Genomic DNA, 19023 nt, shown 5'->3' on the forward strand with positions numbered 1-19023 from the left:
ACGTGAGCGCTCTCCCTGCCCGATCCGGCTTCCTCCGCCGGTGTGACTCCCCAGCAAACCAACTGCGATCCTATCTCCATTTTGGCAACTGCACCCCAAAGGTCGTAAACTGACACAGTTGGGGTACAGATGGCTCCAGCCCCTGCTAAAGCACCAAAAATAGGAAGAAATACCAGAGACTGAGAAACATTGTGCTGTATTTAAAGGTTTACATATAATAAATTAATGCTTTTCAAATTAAAAAAAATACGGTAGTTATATACGTAACCCAATTTTAGAAATAATATCAAAATTTTAATTTGTGGTTCTTTGGGGATATGAGGCCCTCCTTCCCTCCCACCCACGAGCAGGCCCTGCCAGACAGCAGCTCTGGGAAGCTCTCCAAGGTCACCCCAGGCTGCACTTGGAGGCTCTGTCTGCGCTCCCATAGCATCCTAAACTCTCAACAGATTATGACCCTGTACTTTTCACCCCCATCTCTGCCTCTACCCCAGCTCAGCAGTGAGAGGCTGGAGGACCTCAGCAAATGGCTTTGGGTCAACCAGTGAATGACTGACTCAGGCCTAAGTCCCCAAAAGGACCCCATAAAAGACCCATCTCTACAGTGTTTCTGCAGGTTTACAAAACGCTCTGGACTAGAGACCGGGTGTTTCCTTTCAGTCTGGAGTGAACGTGGAGGTGGAGGAAGGATGCTGCTCTGAGGTCCTGTTACAACCCTTTCTCAGGCCCTGGGACCCAGGGGCGCTGCCAGGGCCCCTCACAGGGGGCGGGAGAGACCATATCCATCTTCTGCTCTGCCTTTCTCCAGGGGAGAAGACCTCTCGGTTACTGGGGAAGACAAGAGGCCCAGCAGCCCCAGCTGTGGGGGTGGACCGTGAGCCAGCCCCACCCAGCTGGGCGACAAGGCTGGTCCTCTGGCCGCCAGGCTCTGGGGTGGGATCACCAGCCGGGGACCCGGGGCTGACCAGGGCTCCAGGAGCTGGCACCAATCTTCTCTGGGAGCTTCGAGCGAGACAAGGGCTTTGGTTTCTCTCTCTGGTTCAGGTCCTGGGGGAGATCTTCCAGGGAAGAGATCTCCAAGTCACTCTCATCTTCAGAAAGCTGCAGGGAGGGGAGGGGGAGAAGAAGATGCATCTGACAAGGGAGGATGGACGTGCAGGACGGACATGGGGACAAAATGCGGATTTGGAAGAAAGCAGGAGGGGGATGCTTCTCCTCCTGCCTTCTCACTTCCCTGAGGACCTGCTTCAGAGACCTGGGGTCACAGCAATGCAAACACCCCTGAGATTCCACTGGCCACACCAAGGCAAGCTCCTTGGAGAGGCCGGTGGCAGAGCAGGTTGCTCTTGTTGTAATTTAAACTTTGTCCAGATTTTTTAACTGCCCACAGTGATGGATCTGGAAGCCTAGAGCCTCAGCTTCTCCAAATTCCTGAGCTGATGCACCAGGGGCTAACATGCCCACCCCACCTGCCACAGACTTCTTGTCTAGGGGCTGGGAAACACTCTGACCATAGGAGCATGAGGGCAACTCGAAGTGCCAGTAATCTTTCGGCCTGGAAAGGGTCTGGGCTGGGGCCAACTGAGGAGCCCAGAGTGGGCCAAGGTCCCAGGCTGTCCTGGAACCAGAGCCACGGTCACCGCCCCAGAGCTCTCAGTGCCCAGGCCATTTGCCTGGAACCTAAGGCCAACCAATCAGAAACCAGCAGGGCCCGGGCAGCAAGCAGGCTCTGAGCAGCGCCTCAAACTGCTTAGGGCTGTGGGTGTTCTTTCACAACATGGGAAAAGGGATGAATACTTTTTAAATCCTTTAGACTCGTTACTCGCAAACACACATGGGCTGCATAATAAACCAAATGTATTATGTAGTACAAGGTAGGTATTTGGGGTTGGGGGAGTATGCTAGGGAGAACCAAAAAGGGATGGCCCACTCTTTCTGAATTTTAGGGCAATAGCATCCCAGGATGCATCTTCTTGATTGAGAAAGGAGTGTAAAGTACAAGAGCTCGAAATGTTTCTGCCTAAGACAGCAACAGGAATATGGAAGTTGCTCCCTGATGGGGGGCGGGCAGCAAAGAGAACGTCCTGACGGGAATGGTCTGGGAGGCTGGGCATCTGAGTTCTAAATCTGATGGCAGCTGGAGTCTGAGAGAGGCAAGGCCATCAAGACATTCTTAGTGATGAGGCATGGCCTTGAATATTTAGTCTAAATATCCCCATTGTGTGTTGTGGCCCACTCTGATGTGCTGTGTGATGCTACTCCAACACCCCACCCTGTGAAGCAATCTGCTCTGCACACAGCCTTGCGCTGGGGTCCTTGGGGCCTGAAGGAAGCAGGAGGGGTTGGCTGTGAGATGAGGCGGAACTGGAAGAGAGCAGCTACTGCAGGAAGCCAGACACAGAACTGGGTCCAGGCTCTATCAGAGGCAGGAAGTGGGAGCGTAAGTGGCCCGGAGACACAACCCACTGAGCGGTTTTTCGTATAATGAAACAACAAGCATTGGAAAGTGGCCATCCCTCTACCTGTGCAAGGGCAGAGGGGACAGTGAGGTCATCCGCAGTGTCACACCAGGGCCCAGGGTGATGCTCGCTGGACCCTCCCTCAGCCCCCACCCCAGGCCCCCAAACTCAGAGCTGGCTCTGTAGGGAATTGCAGGGCAGTCTCCAAGGTCCTACAGCCTACCTGGGGCTTCCCTCCTGGCACAGCAGCCCTCTGTGGCCCGGCATTGGGCTTGGAGAACAGACTGACCTCTCCAGCAGGTTTCTTGGCCGAAGCCTCCAGCTGCTTCTCATGATGTCTGACCATCGACCGCACCAGTGTACCTGGAAGGCAACCAGGGGGAAAAGCCCGGAGTCTGAATGCATCATCCTTATGGGTCACATCCAGGCTCTGGTGTGGATAAAGGGAGCGTGGAAAAGGGTCAAGAGGAAGAAGGAAAGGCAAAAACAGTAAAAGAGGGGCAAAGAGCGAGAGGCCCAGGCCAGCGTGTGCTTGGAACATCCTGTAAGTGTGCCGTGCACTTAAGGACATGGCTGGGCACACAGGCTTAGGAAGCTGCTCTTCCCTCTCAACGGGAGGCCGGGAGGAATCCCTGCTCAGTTGGTACATGAACTGCAAGACTAACGTGCAGTTCCTCCTCCAACACCTTCGCAGAGAAATGAAGAAATGTCATCAATATAAATTTGCACAGGAGGGCTGCGGGCCAGACACGCTTTCTGTGGACTCCACGCAAGAGGGGGCTAAGCAGTGACTACGTGATCAATGGACTCTGGTGACGTGGGAGAGCAAGGTGGATGTCCAGACCTCAGGACTGGCCAAGAAGCAGGGAGCTAGCCACGGACTTCCGGGATTCAAACAGCTGGGGCCTGAACAGAGGTCCGGAGCTACAACAGCCCTCGGCTCATTGATTCATTCAAAAACTGATTGTTAAGGGCCTAATGTGTATCTCGCGCCTCATTACCCATCTTGTCCGGAAACCTCATTTTACAACAAAGGAACCGAAACCCTTCACACAAGCACACGCAGGGAGCAAGGGACAGAGGCTGAAACGTGTCCGAGGACTCCAGATTCCCGGTTCCTAGATGTTGACACCCTATCGTCTCGCCTGGCAGGTGGTCAGTACTTCTCCAGAGATCTGGTTCTGGTGGTCGATGGATTGGCAGGCTTGGAACACACTGTGGACAAGATGAAGTAGTGCAGGATCCATGGACACTGTGGACCTGGCAGATAGAGCTGGGCTTACACCCCAGCGCTTCCACCTACTGACTTTGGAAAGACAAAAGTTCCACATCCTTTCCTCTTTGGCTAGAAAATGCAACTGAAGCCAGAAGCTACAAGCCTCTTAACATTTTTATAAGAAAACCTTCCTCTCCTGAGGAAGCCAGCCCACCTGAGCTCTTGCCAGGCGTCTGGGCGCTCCCCTCCGAGGTCTCGGTGTCAGACCAGGCCCAGTCATCCTGCGCCCGGGGCCCCATCCTCGAAGGAACTCTCGGGGGCTGGAGGGACGCATGAGAGCCGGCATCTGCCTCCGAGTCCTCTTCAGAACTGAACGGGGACGTACTGCTGAGGAAAAGAAGAAACGGGCGCCGTGTGGGCCAGAAGGAAGACGTTCAGCGCCACCCTTCACCACCTGCAAAGCTTGTTTGCTTTGCCCAGAGCCAGCGCTGCTCCCTTCCTGGGCCCAGACGCCAGCCAGGAGTCACCTGGAGAGTGGCAGCCACACCAGCTCCTCCATGAGCAGATGAAGACCCAGCCCCTCCAGCGTGGCAACCGAGGCTTGGGGACAGGGGAGGGTAGCTGTGTCCTGGCTGGGAGTAAAGGACCCCGGTCTCCTCATGGGAGCTGGGGCTGGACCGCACCTGAGGCCCTGCCTGTTCGCTTCGGCCTCCGCCCCTCCCCTCTCTGCAGAAGCCTGTGGGGGGCCCAGGACAGGGCAGGAGCCACACCACAGACCCGGGGAGAGTGCAGAGCCCGGCTCACCTCAGCCCGGGCCCCAGGGAAGGCGGGGTGCTGGAGGGTCCAGGCGCTCTGGAGCCAGGCGTAGGGGTCGGCCCCTGAGCCAGGCCCGGGCCGTGGCTGCCACGGCTCTGAAGAGGTGACACGGGGGACTCTGCCGGCTTGGATGACTGTGCCACGTGCAGGGTCCTGGCCTTTGGCTGGGCGTCTTTGGTGACCTGTGTGCTCTGCTGGCTTTTGACTAGAAACACAGGTAAGAGTGAGTTTCAGAGCATACCCATCTGGGCCCTCGAGCCCGAGAGGATGCAGAAAGAGGCTCCACACACGGGAAATGGGCAAGTCACTCTGTGCAGAGTCCCGTAATAATCAGAGCGGATTTAGTAACTTCCCCCACCCTAAGTGTCCTGCCGCTGGCCAGACTGGGGCCGGGACCCACGGTTTCATCAGAGACCAAGAGAGCAGCTGGTGTTCCAGGGTCATGGCATCGTTTCGGGAGACCCGCGGGAGGCAGCAGATCTGAAGAGGGTCCAACGTGTCTGCAGCTCCCCCGACACAATCCTAGAAGCTGGCCTCGCCAAGGCCACCTACTCCCCTCTCTACCCAACCCAAGCGGCTGCCGCTGGAGTGCAGACAGCCCTGCAGGAAGGCTCTGCTGCCACCAGAGGGCGCCGGTGGACCACCTGGGCCATCGAGATCCACACACCCGCCTCCCAGAACTCAGCTTGTGCAGGAGTGCTTAAGGCAGGCAATTCGATACAGCCCCTCCAGTTCGCCAATCACAAGGGGCGGGCAGTAATGCAGGATTGGCAGTTTTCTTATGGGAAGAGAAGAGGAGAGAAAGTGCATCACAGGGAGTCCGAGTAAGTACTGTTTCATCAAACTCTTACACGTGTGGACTGAGCCACAACATAAAATGCATTTCTTACTGTAGTTCGAAGTTCGAAAAGACGATTCAAAATGCACAGCTCTGGGAGAACGCATTTACACAGAAGTGGGGTTTCTAGGAAAGAGTAAACTGACCGGAGGGTGAACGTGCTGAGGGAAAATAACAACAGCTACCGTTACTATGCACAGACCAAGCTAAGCACTTTACATCCAACATCCATTTAGCCCCAGACAGGCTTCCAGGGATTCAGGAACACTTGCTCAAGACCCACGATTCCGTGGAAGTCAGCGGCAGATGCAAACCCAGGTGGTCAGTCGCCCCAAATCTAGGGCTCTTGCCTCTGCCTTGGCTGCACCCCGCAGCTTTGCCCCAAAACAAAAGAGCCATGCTCTGGGGCTTCCCTGGTGGTGCAGTGGTTGAGAATCTGCCTGCTAATGCAGGGGACACGGGTTCGAGCCCTGGCCTGGGAAGATCCCACATGCCGCGGAGCAACTAGGCCCGTGAGCCACAACTACTGAGCCTGCGCGTCCGGAGCTTGTGCTCCACAACAAGAGAGGCCACGACAGTGAGAGGCCCGCGCACCGCGATGAGGAGTGGCCCCCGCTCGCCACAACTAGAGAAAGCCCTCGCACAGAAACGAAGACCCAACACAGCAAAAATAAATTAATTAATTAATAAACTCCTACCCCCAACATCTAAAAACCAAAATGATTAAAAAAAAAAAAAAAAAAGAGGCATGCTCTGAGCAGAGACGGGAGGTGAGCTTTCGTACAGCACTCATGGGGCCTAGAAAGAGAACACGTGGGGGCAGAGCTGGAAGGAGGCCCACGAAATGCCGAGAGAACAGTGTTCACCTCACAGGTCAGTGACGGGCCCTGGAGAAGGCAGGACCCGAGGCCAGGGAAGCGGAGACAGAAGGCGGGCGCCAGGGGAGGTTCCCACTCCAGGCTCGGGGACCCAGCAGGGGAGCACCTTGAAGAGCAAGAAAACTTTCTCCTCTTTTGGAAACCAGGACTCAGAGGGGCTTCCATTCACCCTCCCTCGGGGCCCGTCCCCTCTCCTCCGAGCTGCCCCAGCCTGTGCTTGGCCCTGTCACATCACCTAGTCCTGGCTGGTTTCCAGCTGAGGAAGCAGGCCCCGGGCCGGGTCAACCTCAGTAAATACCGCACTCAATTAAACAAATTAGGAATGAATGCGCATTTGAGGCAGAGGGTTGTGTGAAAGGCAGGTGAGCGACCAGGACAAATACCCTCCACTCTGAGACTTCTGTACAAGACTAAAAACTATCCTTTCCTTAGAGCTTTTTTTTTTTTTTTTTTTTTTTTTTTTTTTTTTTTTGTGGTATGCGGGCCTCTCACTGTTGTGGCCTCTCCCGTTGCGGAGCACAGGCTCCGGATGCGCAGGCTCAGCAGCCATGGCTCACGGGCCCAGCCGCTCCGCGGCATATGGGATCCTCCCAGACCGGGGCACGAACCCGTATCCCCTGCATCGGCAGGCGGACTCTCAACCACTGCGCCACCAGGGAGGCCCTCCTTAGAGCTTTTAAGGCCAGAAGTTTAAGCCAAATACGACAGAGTTACCCAGATCATCGACACAATTTTCACCATATTCTCAAAGCAACTGTCCTGTTCCCTATTTAACATTTTTATATAAAATGACACCACTTTTAAACATAAAGTACCCACTTCATACTTATGCAAGTAATAATTTCCATGAGCTCTCGGGATTGCTACGTTAGTAATATTTCTCCAATGTACATGAAGAAAAATAAAGATTAAATCTTGAAATTACTGATTCACGTACCAACTAAAATCAACCCTCACAGCCCCCAGAGATGTGTGGACCACGCTCTGGAAACTTCCTTTGCATACAGAGCTCAGGTTGGGGCCTGCCTGGACACAAGGAGACAGCAGAAGCGACGTTCCTCTGGCTGCACACGTCCATGGCCGAAAGGAGCTGGGGCATCACCCGGCCTGTGGATCTGAATCTAGAGATGGGGGCTCCTGAGCCAAAGAACACAGTTCCCTTGCTCCCCGCGTGCCCTGAGAACAGAGCGCGGAGGGTCCTCACCCACATCCTTCAGTCCTCCACTAGACCCACAGGGCCTTTCCTTATCACAAATTCCAGGGACAAAGCAGCAGCTGGACCCGGCCCAGGGGACATCTGAGTTCTGAGGACTTGTCCGCCTGCCAAAGTGGCCCAACCACTGCCCCAGAGCCGAGTATTCATTTGACGGATCCTTGCCTCCACCTGCAGCCTCTGTGCTGACAGGCCTGGTTTATAGAGCCACAAAGAGAATGGGCTGCTCTCTGTTGCGGCAAAGCTCAACTTGTGGTCCAAGCAAGTAAAACAGTGCAGAGCTAAGCTGCTGAAGGGGGCGGCGCGTCGCAGCAGGGCCAGCTCAGGGCTGAGCGCAGCTCTGGTCCTGGCTCTCCTCTGCTTCCCTGAGGGATGCTGGTGCCCACCCCACCCCATCCACAGACTCTGTTTTTCCAGCAAAAGACTTTTGGACTCAGCCACCTGGGAGGACCCTGTCGTCTGGCCCTTCAGAGCAAAGCCCTGGGTGTGGACGGGGGGATTACGCACCCCCTTCTACGCAAACAAGCCTGCACCCTCACAGGTCACAGCCCCGGGCAAGCCCACTCGCCAGCTCACCTGGAGCCTCGCCGTCTGGCTGGGACACCGGGTCCCTGTTCCACTGTCTCTCCTCCTTCACTCTGCTGCTGGCTTCCTTGATGAGCTTCTCCCTCAGACTCAGGAATTCAGAAAACCTCCCGGCCTTCTGCTCCCGCTGGGCTCGCAGGAGGGACTCCAGGTGTCGGAGGGTGCGAGCAGGGATTCCCTTTGCATCCTGGAAGACCACAGAGGTTCCTTCTGGAGAGGGGCTACCCTTCTCCTGCCCTAAGCCTCTCAAAGCTGCTGCTGGCCTGGGAGTCACTGGGATCAGTGCCGGTGCCTCTGGGAAAGGAGCTGAGCATTAGAGCAGGGCGAGCAGGCTGCTGAAAGCAAGGTGGGCTAGGACCTGGGGGCCCCAGCAAAGCACACACAGCAGGATGGTGCAAAGGGGCTACGCACCGGTCCATCGACATTAAGCATACAGGCTTAGGTGGGACATGCCTCTCCCCCACCCGACCGAATCCTACAGTGGGGAGACCATGGCTTGCTCCTTTTTGTACCCCAGGCACTATCGTTATGCTGGACACATTGCCCTCCATGGCTAACAAGATTTGAAAACATCAACTGCAAAAAAACAAAGCCAGGGGCTTCCCTGGTGGCGCAGTGGTTGAGAGTCTGCCTGCCGATGCAGGGGGCGCGGGTTCGTGCCCCGGTCCGGGAAGATCCCACATGCCGTGGAGCGGCTGGGCCCGTGAGCCATGGCCGCTGAGCCTGCGTGTCCAGAGCCTGTGCTCCGCAACGGGAGAGGCCACGACAGTGAGAGGCCCGCATACCGCGGAAAAAAAAAAAAAAACAACAAAGCCAGGCACCCTTCCAAAACCTACTGGAACTTGCTTGGGCTTCTGACATCCACCTAGAGCCCATGAGAAATCATTTAAGGTTAGAAAGAAATGGTTTAATTAAGTCTGAACATAAGGCCAGAGTTAGATTGAGCAGTAGTTGAAAACAGTCAGTGATTAGGGGCATCCTTGCTAAATTAAACCTAGGTGTCTATTTTTTTTTTCTTATTTTACTCTATACACATAGTATTCTCAACGATATGATGCTCAGCTGCTTTGATAACAAGGTGTGTTTTTTAATAATAGATGTCACTGGGCTTTCCCGGCAGCACAGTGGTTGAGAATCCACCTGCCAATGCAGGGGACACGGGTTTGAGCCCTGGTCTGGGAAGGTCCCACGTGCTGCGGAACAACTAATAAGCTCATGCACCGCAGCTACTGAGCCTGCACTCTAGAGCCCGTGAGCCACAACCGCTGAGCCCGCGAGCCACAACTAATGAGCCCACGTGCCACAACTACTGAATCCCGTGTGCCTAGAGCCCGTGCTCCGCAACAAGAGAGGCCACCGCAATGAGAAGCCTGTGCACTACAGCTAGAGAAAGCCCGCGTACAGCGATGAAGACCCAATGCAGCCAAAAATAATGCCTTTCATGATAATATGCATACTCTGGTTGAACACGGGCATGTAGGGACAATGGTGTTCAAATGCTAATTTGTACCAGAGTGTTCAGAGCCTGCTCCACCCACAGCCACCTGCTGAGTGGGCATGGCCATGTGTGCCACCAATCATGGACACTTCACCCCAGGGGCCCCTCCAAAGGCCACACTGAGCCAATTAAATTACCTCTGTCAGAAACAGAGACACAGTCCTTTGGGGCACATATAGTCCCTTTGTCCAGGAGAAGATGGAACATCTTGTTTGATAGTTCCACTGAGACTCTATCCAGTTGGAGAGGAGTAATCTGTCAAAGTAATATCCACATATTGTCCACCTTCACACCTGGACCTTCAGGCTAAGGCACATCCCCTTATTATTCATTCCTATAGCATCCGATACCTCTCTTGCAGAGTATTTCTCACAATGGTAAGTTATTAAATTTCTGGACAATCATTGTTTAATACCTGAGTTCCCTACCATTTGTAAACTCGATGAAAAAAATTGTCAGTTCTGTCTAATTCATCACTGTAGTCTCAGCATCTAGTACACTACTTAGCACAAAGGTGCTCAATAAATATTTGTTGAATATGTGAACAATGACAATAAAATAGAGACGCAGAAGAAAGTAGCCAATGAGTGCAGAGCACGGAGAAGTCAGGACACAGGGTGACATCTCAGGAAGCCATTGGAGGAAACAGAAGAGACCACAGTGCCAGCTGTGCAGGTTTATATTCCTGGATACCAAAGGTGCCCCACTGGAACAAATAAGACGAATAAGCTTACAATGTAAAGAACAGTCGACCCTTTGTCGGTTTAAGAATGCCCTGTGTCTAAACGGTAGGTACTGGCCCTGCCACAGAGGCCCTGGAACTCACTCGCTTTATCCCCAGACTTTCCAGCTTCTCCTCCAGGGTGTCCTCCAGGACTGGCCTGAACTGCTTCAGCAAGGTGGGGTTTCGACTGAGAGGTGCCAGCACCTTCTGCCGTCCACTGTGGGAGTCCTCCAGCTCTGCAGCACAAGACAACCACCAAGGTCAGCCTGGGTGCCCGAAACCTCTACTCCCAAAGCCACACCGCACTCAGCCGGGGATCCTGGTCTCCAGCCTGTGCACCCAGGGCCACCAATCCCCCCTGAGTGTCCATCCCCGGGTCCTTCTCCTCCTGGGAACCACTGCTGCAGACCCTCTACCCACCTTCAGGATCCTCATCCCCTGCCGGTCTGGACCTCCAAGATCTGGCTCAGTCCTGTCCCAGGTTAACTGAGAGATTTCAGGCTTTTGACTCACACTTGAGTCCTGACAGCAGTTTGTTCCCTGGGCTCTGGTCTTCACACCTCACGCCCCCACCCCAGTTTTATTGAGATATAATTGACATACAGCACTGTATAAGTTTAAGTTTACAACATAATGATTTGGCTTACATGCATGATGTATGTATACATATACATATGGTGGACAGATAGCTCCCTGTTCCCCTTGGGTTTACTGCCTAAATCAGGCGTTCTCCCTCCAACTGTATACATCAGAATTGCCTGGGTTTAAAGTGCACATTCCCTGGCCCCATCCTCCAGAGAGTCTGATGCCATAGGTCTGGGGAAGGGCCTTGGAATCTGCATTTTAACTTGCCCAGATGATTCTGATGGAGGTGAGCCACAGACTGCACCTTGAGAAATACCGACCCAGCGGGTAACAAAATAGGCAATTACAATAAAATGTGATAACTGCTACAAAGGGGCCATCCCCGGTGAGTCAGGGAAGGCCTCCCAGAAGTGCTCTTCAGGTCCAATGCCGGGGGCCACTGTGGTTACAGATGGACCAGCCTTTTGATTCACTGAGTAGACGTTTACTGACAATACGGAGCTTGAACAGGCCAGTGCTGAGGACACTAAAGAAAACCCTCAAGGAGCTCACAGTCAAGGCAATGGCCTTAAGCCTGGCTGCCTATCTGAATCACCTGGGCTCCATCCCAAGCTAATTATATCAGAATCTCGGAGGGTGGGCCCCAGGCCTTAAGATCTATTTGTGAAACTCCCCAGACCTAACAGCAGCCATGCCTGAGAACCAGCTGTTCTAGAGCAGTGGTTCTCAAAGTGTGAGCCACGGCATCGGCACCACCTGTCACTTATTAGAAACGCAGATTCTCAGATCCCAGTCCAACCTACTGAACCAAAAATTCTGGTGGAAGATCCCAGCAATCTGTGTTTTAACAAGCCCCCCACTGCCCCTCAAGGTTGACGCTCTTCCATAAAGTTTGCACAGGGCATGAGCCCCAATTTTGGCTGCATGTTGAAATCACCTGTGGAGCTTTAAGTACTGATGCCTGGGACGCCCCTCACCGCGTGTTGTGATTTAGGTAGTAGGGGACTGGCATGGTCCTCCAGAGAGCTGCCAGCAGCCTGGGAGATTCTTAGTGTGCAGCCAGTTGCAGAGAGCCGCGGGCCCCGCAGCGGTCTTCAAACTAGAGCAAGCCCCAGAACGCCCTGGAGGGTGGGTGCAGACAGAGATGGCTGGGCCCTGCCCCAGAAGTTCTGATTCAGTCTGTGTGGCATGACGCCGAGAATTTGAAAATCTTGCATTTCTAATACGTTCCCAAGGGATGCTGCTCTGCTGGTCTGGGACTAGGAGAAGTAAACGAGCGAGTGAAGAGGCACAGCACAGCCTGACAAAGGCCTGGGTCCTGCCTGCAACAGGGTGGGGCGTGGAGGGGGTGGGGCGAGGTCTCCCTAACTCGCCCTCCTCAGCCTCCTCCTCCTCGAACTCGATGCCCCCCCTTGGAGGATCTGGTTCATCCCCACTGTGGACCTTGTGTTCCTCAAGGTTACATGTAACTCTAACTTTTGCTACTCTATCCCAAGGTTCAACGCACTGGGTGGGGAGGGAGGTAGCGGAGGACTGATTAGGTACATTTAGGTTCATCCATCCAGTGGAATACTGCGAAGTCCTGAAAAATTAATGCAGCAGCTCTACATAAAGGGATTGGAAATGACTTCCCAGATACGTTGTTAAGCAATAACCACAGAAAAATAGGTAGACTGTGCTCCCGTTTAGGAAAAAGGAAAAGAATGCATACATCTATGGGCCTGTGTTTGCACCAAGTAACTCTGGAAAGATGCGTGACAGACCATTAACAATGGAATCTCTGGGCGGAGACTGGATGGCCCGGCAGGAGGGAGACCTACTTCTCACTGTGCAGCCTTTTGCTTTTCTTTCCTTCTCCCTTCCTTCCTTCCTTTTTTTTTTTTTTTTTTTTGTCAATAGCATGGATTACTGTCTCAAAAATAAACTATTACATTAAAAAACAAAACACCCCACGATGAACTCTTAGGTGACACCAATAAAACCCTTTCCTGGGTGCACCTGTTGGGTCGCTCTGGGATTGTCACATCACAGCCTGGCTGGGCAGGCAGCCCTGGTCAGCAGGTTGGCTGTGAGCTCTGTGATCTTTCCTGGGAGCTCCTTCTTCCTGACCCTCTCAGGAGAGTCTATTTTTTTCACTTTTCCTTTGCATTCCCTGGAAACATCTGGTCGAGAGCTCGGCAAACGGAGTAAGTAAAAGCAGCAGGTACCCAGGGCTCTGCAGAGGGCGCCGAGGAGGATTCCTGCACATCAGTCAGGTCCTGTGTGATCTGTCTGCAGCACGCTCGCCGTGCAGAATAAAACCGCGAAGGTCATGTTAAGCCAATGCAGGGAGTTGGCTGCGTTGCATCCAACTGCTCCAGGTAGTACCAGGCAAGCAGTGGGGCAGACACCAGGGACAGGCTATGCAGCAGACACCACGCCAAATCCTGACTCCACCACCTGCTGGCTCTGAGACTCTGGGAAAGTCACTGACCCTCTCTGAGCCTGGGTGAATCAGCAGGCTGCACGTTAGTACCTGCGTGTAATGTGCCTGGCAAGCACAAAGGGCTTAAGAAGTATTTATTTCATGTCCTTAGTTCCCTTGCCCCAGCCTCAGGTAGCCAGATCCAGTTAAGTAGGGACAAACTAAACAATGAAGAGGGCAGCCCCCGAGCCTCACCTTCCTCGGAAGAGTCCTTCTCTGTGTCCACAGCCTTCGGGCCCTCGCGGATCCCTGAGGAGAGCAGGAGAAGTTAGTGTCTCCAATGCCTTGGACCCCATCCCCGCCTTAGAGGAAAGCACGGGACAGCGTGTGAGTGCTGGCCAGACACAGCAAGCCCTCGAGTCGGTTCTCTAGCAGAGAGAGGCAGGATGGAGCAGCGGTCACAACCATGGACCCCGGAGGCAGGAAGATCAGAGTCCACGTTCCAGCTCTGCCCCCCACCTGGCTGCACACGACACGGTAAGTCCTTGCACTTCTCTAAGCCTCAGGCTCCTCATCCAGAAAGTGAGGACAATAGTCCCCGCCCCACGTTAAATCATGGGGACAATGGATTTGAAGTGCATGGCACACAGCTCCTATGAATGGCACACACCCCAGCACCCAGGAGATCAAGGCCATAGGAATAGTGCCTCTCTGAACTGGTTGCGAGGCTGGGAAAGAAATGTGTATCCTCGAGGCAGGGGACGGGGGAGATGCGTGGGTCTGCAAGGACAGGCAGGCATAGGGCAGGGGAGGCGGGGTGGACTAGGAGGGCCAGGTTTCAGAAGCAGGAGCGGTGCCCTGTAGCTTGCTGGCGCCCTTTAGACGCCAGCGCCTGTGTCCGTCAGACACACACAAGCACGCACACCAGCACGCCGGAGTACCCAAGGGGAGGAGGGCGCACCCTCCAGACAGGCCACATTCACACAGATTCGCGGAGATTTGGGGTCAACTCGCTACACGCTGGAAACAAGGTAAAGCTGGATGGAACTGAGTCACAGGCACAGTGAATTGGAAAGAGCCTGTTCAGGAGCCCCGCCCGCCCCATCCGTCACTGCCCCCAAGATCCTCACTCCCCGCTCCCACCGCACGTCTCCACCGTCCTACAGAGAAGAGCAGGCCAGGCAAGAAACCCTGCCAGCTGCATGGAACGCCTTCAGCACAAACCGGGGCTGGAGCCCTGTCTGTCCCAGAAACCGACGTCTTCTCACCCTTCCCCACCCAGCCAGAGAGGCTGACGCTACAGGTCCCTGAGCTGCTGCCACCAGCCTCGTCCTATACATTGACTGGTGGGGGACAAGAGACAGGAGAGGTCAGGACGATAGCCACGATTGTTACAAGTCTCCCCGTACAGACTTACCCTCCGCCTTCCTGAGAGACATGGTCTGGATCTGCAAAGGTGTGGAACAGAGCAGGTTACAGCCAGCAGGGGGCTCTGCTGTGAGCGGCGGCTCTGCCTAGTTCTGTGAGGAAGGGACGGCCAGTGTTTCCATGCCAACCACTGGGACCGGGAGGGAGCTCAGCATACGCTGCCCCAGCCCCTCAATGGCACCAAGGGTGACCAGAAGCAACCGAGACGGCACCATGCTCCACTGTCCCTTGGTGATGAGACAATGCCCCTCTTCAGAGAGGGACTGTGGTTTGAAGGGCAGGAGCCCCATGCAAGCAGAGGGGGGCAGGCACACAGGCAGCACTGTCGGTGTCATGGGTGGAAATCAGCCAGGGCAAGGGAGGCTCCCCTCCTGCGATGTGGGCCTCTGAGCTGAGTGCCCCGTGGGAGGGAGGGGGCATGATGCGGACAGTCACCGACTCTCTGCCCAACCCCTCTTTTCCAGGAAGTGCTTCTTCTTCCTCCTTCCACATAGTTGCAGACAGGACAGCCCCTTGTGGCAACGAGACCCCCACACCACGGCCAGGTTTGGGCAGAGAATTCTGGACTGGTAACATGTGAATTCAAGAGCTCTTGACAGCCAACTGGTTTGAGTTTTGGTTGTCACTCTTTATTTGTTTGCTTGTTTGTTTTGCCATGTAGGGCAGACATGGAGTGGAAGCTGACCTTCAGAGTAAAAGAAAACATCGAAGCAGATACAGAGAGAGGAACAGAGACACACAGCAGAGGAAAACTCCTGACTACACTCATGTCTCTGGTCCCAGTTCATTCCTAGACTTGGCTGCACCCCTGCCTCGAGCTCTCTGAGACACCCTGTCTACCCTTATGACAAATCCCCTCTTCTGCTTAGGCTTGAGTTGTTTTCCATGACCTACTGATGAATGACTCATCCAACGTCCATTTCTAACTATTCCTCCTTTGCTTACCTCTATCCTAGAAAGTATAAAACTAATTATTCCCTTTCTAACCTTCCTTGCAACTATAGTTGCCCATATAACACAGCTTTAAACAGTAAAATATAAGTAGAAGTCTTGGGAAAGAGCCTTTTCATCAGCTGCTTCCATTGGATATGACTGTGATGGTTGGGGCTATGGCAGCCATCTTGCAACTATGAGAGTCAAGCATGAGAACAAAAGTCAATATGCTAAAGATGGTAATTAAAAAAAAGAAAAAAAGAAAAAAAAAACCAGAGTCTCGGTTTCCAATGGCATAATCTTGCAGCTAAACCAAGGCCACCAACTGTCACCTCTTTTGGTGTTACAATAAGAATAAACTCCTGTTAACCTATTCTGCTATGTTTAGCCAGTGGGTTCCTAACTGAAACATGTTCAAACAAGAGTTCTGGGTAACATAAGGAGGAAACCTCCAGACTGGACCTGAGGCGGCCACAGCTGTGAAGAGTTAAGTGTGTTGGGGGAGAAACAGTAAAAAGAAAAGCAGCAGGGCCATGGGTTAATAAGATATGGCGACGGTGAAGTATAGCTGGGAGAACAGAAAGGCACAAAACACAAGAGGTACAGGAACAGTGGATTAGACAGTGACAGTGGGTGCTCAGCCCAGGGAAGCTGTGTGGAGGGTGGTATCAGACCCATGGCAAAGGGCCTGAGGCCACAGGAGGGCCCAGCTGGGGACAGATACTCGTCTCCACCGACCTGGGGCTCAGGAGGGGGAGCTGAGCCCGGGCTGGGCAGAGAGTGATCTGCATTAGATGAAGAGTCACAGGGGCCAGGTCTAGGAGAGGGTGTGTAGTGAGTGACGCCTTTTCATCCCACTAGTTTACCTGACAACTTCATCAGAGGCGGTCAATTTATGAAAAAGGAATTAGTTAAGAAATGATGTCTGAGAACACAGTGAAAGGGGCACACGCTTTGCATTCCACCTGCCTGGCGAGGCTTGAATCTCACCCCCGTCATTTATAACGTGCCGTGTGTGGACTTGAGTGAGGCGCTTAGCTTCTCCTGCCTGTTTCATCATCTGTCAGATGAAGATGGGGAGAAGGCAATGTCTACCCTGCAGGGCAGCACTGAGGCTTACACGGAGGAATAAGCAAAGTGTCAACCAGGTGCTGGCCCTCACACGGTCTCTGGTGGTACCGTGAACCCACGAACACAGGACAGCAGGCACGGCTTCAGCATCCTCATCACTTTCTGCCCCTCAAACCTGAGGACTCTTCTCTCTCCTCAAAGAGTCTGACTCCTGAGGCTAGTGCCGATAGGTCCAGAAGAATCTAAGGAAATCCTCGCAGGGAAGAGGCCTAGGGCTCCAGGTCCTGGCTGGGAGGAGGGACACACCTACCATCTCCTCCTGGGAGGCGATGAGCCTGGTTTGTTCCTGGAGCCGGGCGCGGAGGGCGGTGATCTGGCGCTGGGCCTGGACAGCTGCTTTCCTCTGGTCCTGAGACAGGGAGGCCTGGAGCCTCTCGTTCTGCTCCTGCAGCTGGTGGCACAGGATGGTCGGTCAGTCACATGTCTGCAGGGACCTCTGAGTGCCCCGTGCCTGCAGGGCCTGCACCTGTAGGCAAACGCTGGTCGGGGTTTCACCTGAAGCAGGTGGAGTGCCTCCAGACCTGGGCAGGTGGCTTTCTAACAAGACTGACTTCCTTCCCATTTGAGAACATTTCAGGTGGTGCCTGAGGAGAAGTGAGAATTGAATGCAGGCCCCTAAGGTCAGGGCAAAAGGCTCCCTGTCAGGTGTGCCACCTACTGAAGGGCAGTCAGGTAAGTTGAGGTCATTTGAAAATCATCAAATGGATGTTTTTAGGTGAAGACAAAAGGTGAAGGAAATGCAGTCTAAGAGCAGAGAGAAAATGACACTATTTATTTTTAAATAAAACCTCTGATGTAAGAGCAGAGAGAAAATGGCACTATTTGTTTATTTTTGCATAAAGAACCTCTAGAAGAATACAAGAAAGCAATAAAAGTGGTCACCTTTGGGGTGGGTGTCGGGGACAGGTAGATGGAAATGGAGCGGAAGTGAGACTTTACTCCATGTACCTTAATATAGTTCTTCTGCTTTTGGAACAAACTTGAATGCATTTCCCATTTTTAAATGTTTCAAATAAGATAAACCCATCAGATGGGAATTACTGGAACGGGGGGAATCCATCCTGTGCCAGACTCAGACCTAAGCACCTTCACCTTCTGAGCTTTCTGCAGCAGAACCTGGGGCTCCTGTTAACCGGCTTCCTCCTCAACTTGCCTCCTTGTCAGGGACATCTTTAGAGAAGCTGTTTTCTCTGCCCTGAGGCCTGCTGCTCTCTGCCCACTGGTCTCAGTGTCTGAACCCTTCCGTTTGAGCTGCCCGTGAACTATCACTGAGGTCCACAGCCACCGGGGTCTCTCCTGGTTGGAGTTTCAAAGGGGGGCCCAAACACAGAATGACCAGGTAGCTCTCTGAGTTTTACAGCACAACCCTCCTTGGAGCACCTTACGGGGTCACTGCAGAGGAAACCACAGAGAAAGGATGTGTTGGTTTCAGAAGAGAAGGCCCAGAGGCCCCTGCTCCCTGCCAGGGAAGCTGCTGTCCGGGCGGCCGACCCCTCTGTGTATTGAGGGGGGTCAGCAACCAGGAACAGTATCAGCAAAAAATTATTATCTGCCAACCAGTTCAAGGTGGGGGGGCGCGAAGGATGGGGAGCTGAAGGATGAGAGGAGGTCGTGGGAAACCAGGCTCCCCAAAACGGTCCAGTGAGACCTACCTCTCTCTTCTGAGCTGCATGCTCTTCCTGCAATGCCTTCATTTTTCTCTTCCATTCTGTTTTCTGAAAAAGATTAAATGCTTATCAAGTGGGCCCATCTAGATATTAAAATATACTATAAAGCTACACGAGTAGTAGAAAACCCAGACAAAGATGGGGAAAAAATGGAATCTTAGTCTGGGGGAAGATGGATTATTGACAAATGGTGTTCAAACAAGTAGTTAACTGCCTGAAAAAAATATGAACTTGGATGCTTATTTCATATCTTAAACAAAAATAACTTCTAGGTGGTCAAAGATTTGAACTTAAAACATGGAAGTGACGTCAGCAAGATGATGGACCAGGAGGTTCCAGCTCTCAAAACATCCACAGATAAGACCTTTATGGGAGCCTGGGAATCCAGCTGAGAGGTCCCAGCACCTCGGTGAAGCAAAAAAACCCAAGAATAGACACACTGAAGAGGGGAAGAAGAACAGTTTTCACCTCACCTGTGTCACCCCTCACCCAAGGCGGCACAGCTCAGTGCCGAGACCCACTCAGCCCACAATCTCTCCCATGGGGAAAGTGAGAGCAAGTGAGCACCCAACTGCCCCAGCCTTGAAGGATGCTGCCCAGGAGGCCCATTTCTGCCTCACCGCACCCAGAACTGAGGGAATCAGCACA

General features: G+C 53.4%; 1 protein-coding gene across 4 annotated transcripts in view; it reads right to left on the bottom strand.

Annotated features, from left to right (window-relative positions):
• Positions 1-939: 939 nt before the first annotated feature.
• DZIP1L (DAZ interacting zinc finger protein 1 like) overlaps positions 940-19023 on the bottom strand; it is a gene marked incomplete at both ends in the record, with an annotated part of 34372 nt that continues 16288 nt past the window's right edge. Inside the window, 10 exons of one of the 4 annotated variants that reach the window (XM_079705574.1) lie at positions 940-1101; positions 2683-2822; positions 3863-4059; positions 4480-4696; positions 7997-8192; positions 10330-10463; positions 13472-13525; positions 14634-14664; positions 16959-17099; positions 18361-18423. In XM_079705574.1, coding sequence (XP_079561700.1) covers positions 940-1101; positions 2683-2822; positions 3863-4059; positions 4480-4696; positions 7997-8192; positions 10330-10463; positions 13472-13525; positions 14634-14664; positions 16959-17099; positions 18361-18423 — 1335 coding nt within the window. Of the gene's footprint in view, positions 1102-2682; positions 2823-3862; positions 4063-4479; positions 4697-7996; positions 8193-10329; positions 10464-13471; positions 13526-14633; positions 14665-16958; positions 17100-18360; positions 18424-19023 lie in introns of all 4 variants that reach the window. The other 3 variants (XM_079705575.1, XM_079705573.1, XM_079705572.1) reach the window with 3 other exon arrangements.

This window comes from Hyperoodon ampullatus, assembly GCF_949752795.1.
Source record: "Hyperoodon ampullatus genome assembly, chromosome: 5".
NCBI lineage: Eukaryota > Metazoa > Chordata > Mammalia > Artiodactyla > Ziphiidae > Hyperoodon > Hyperoodon ampullatus.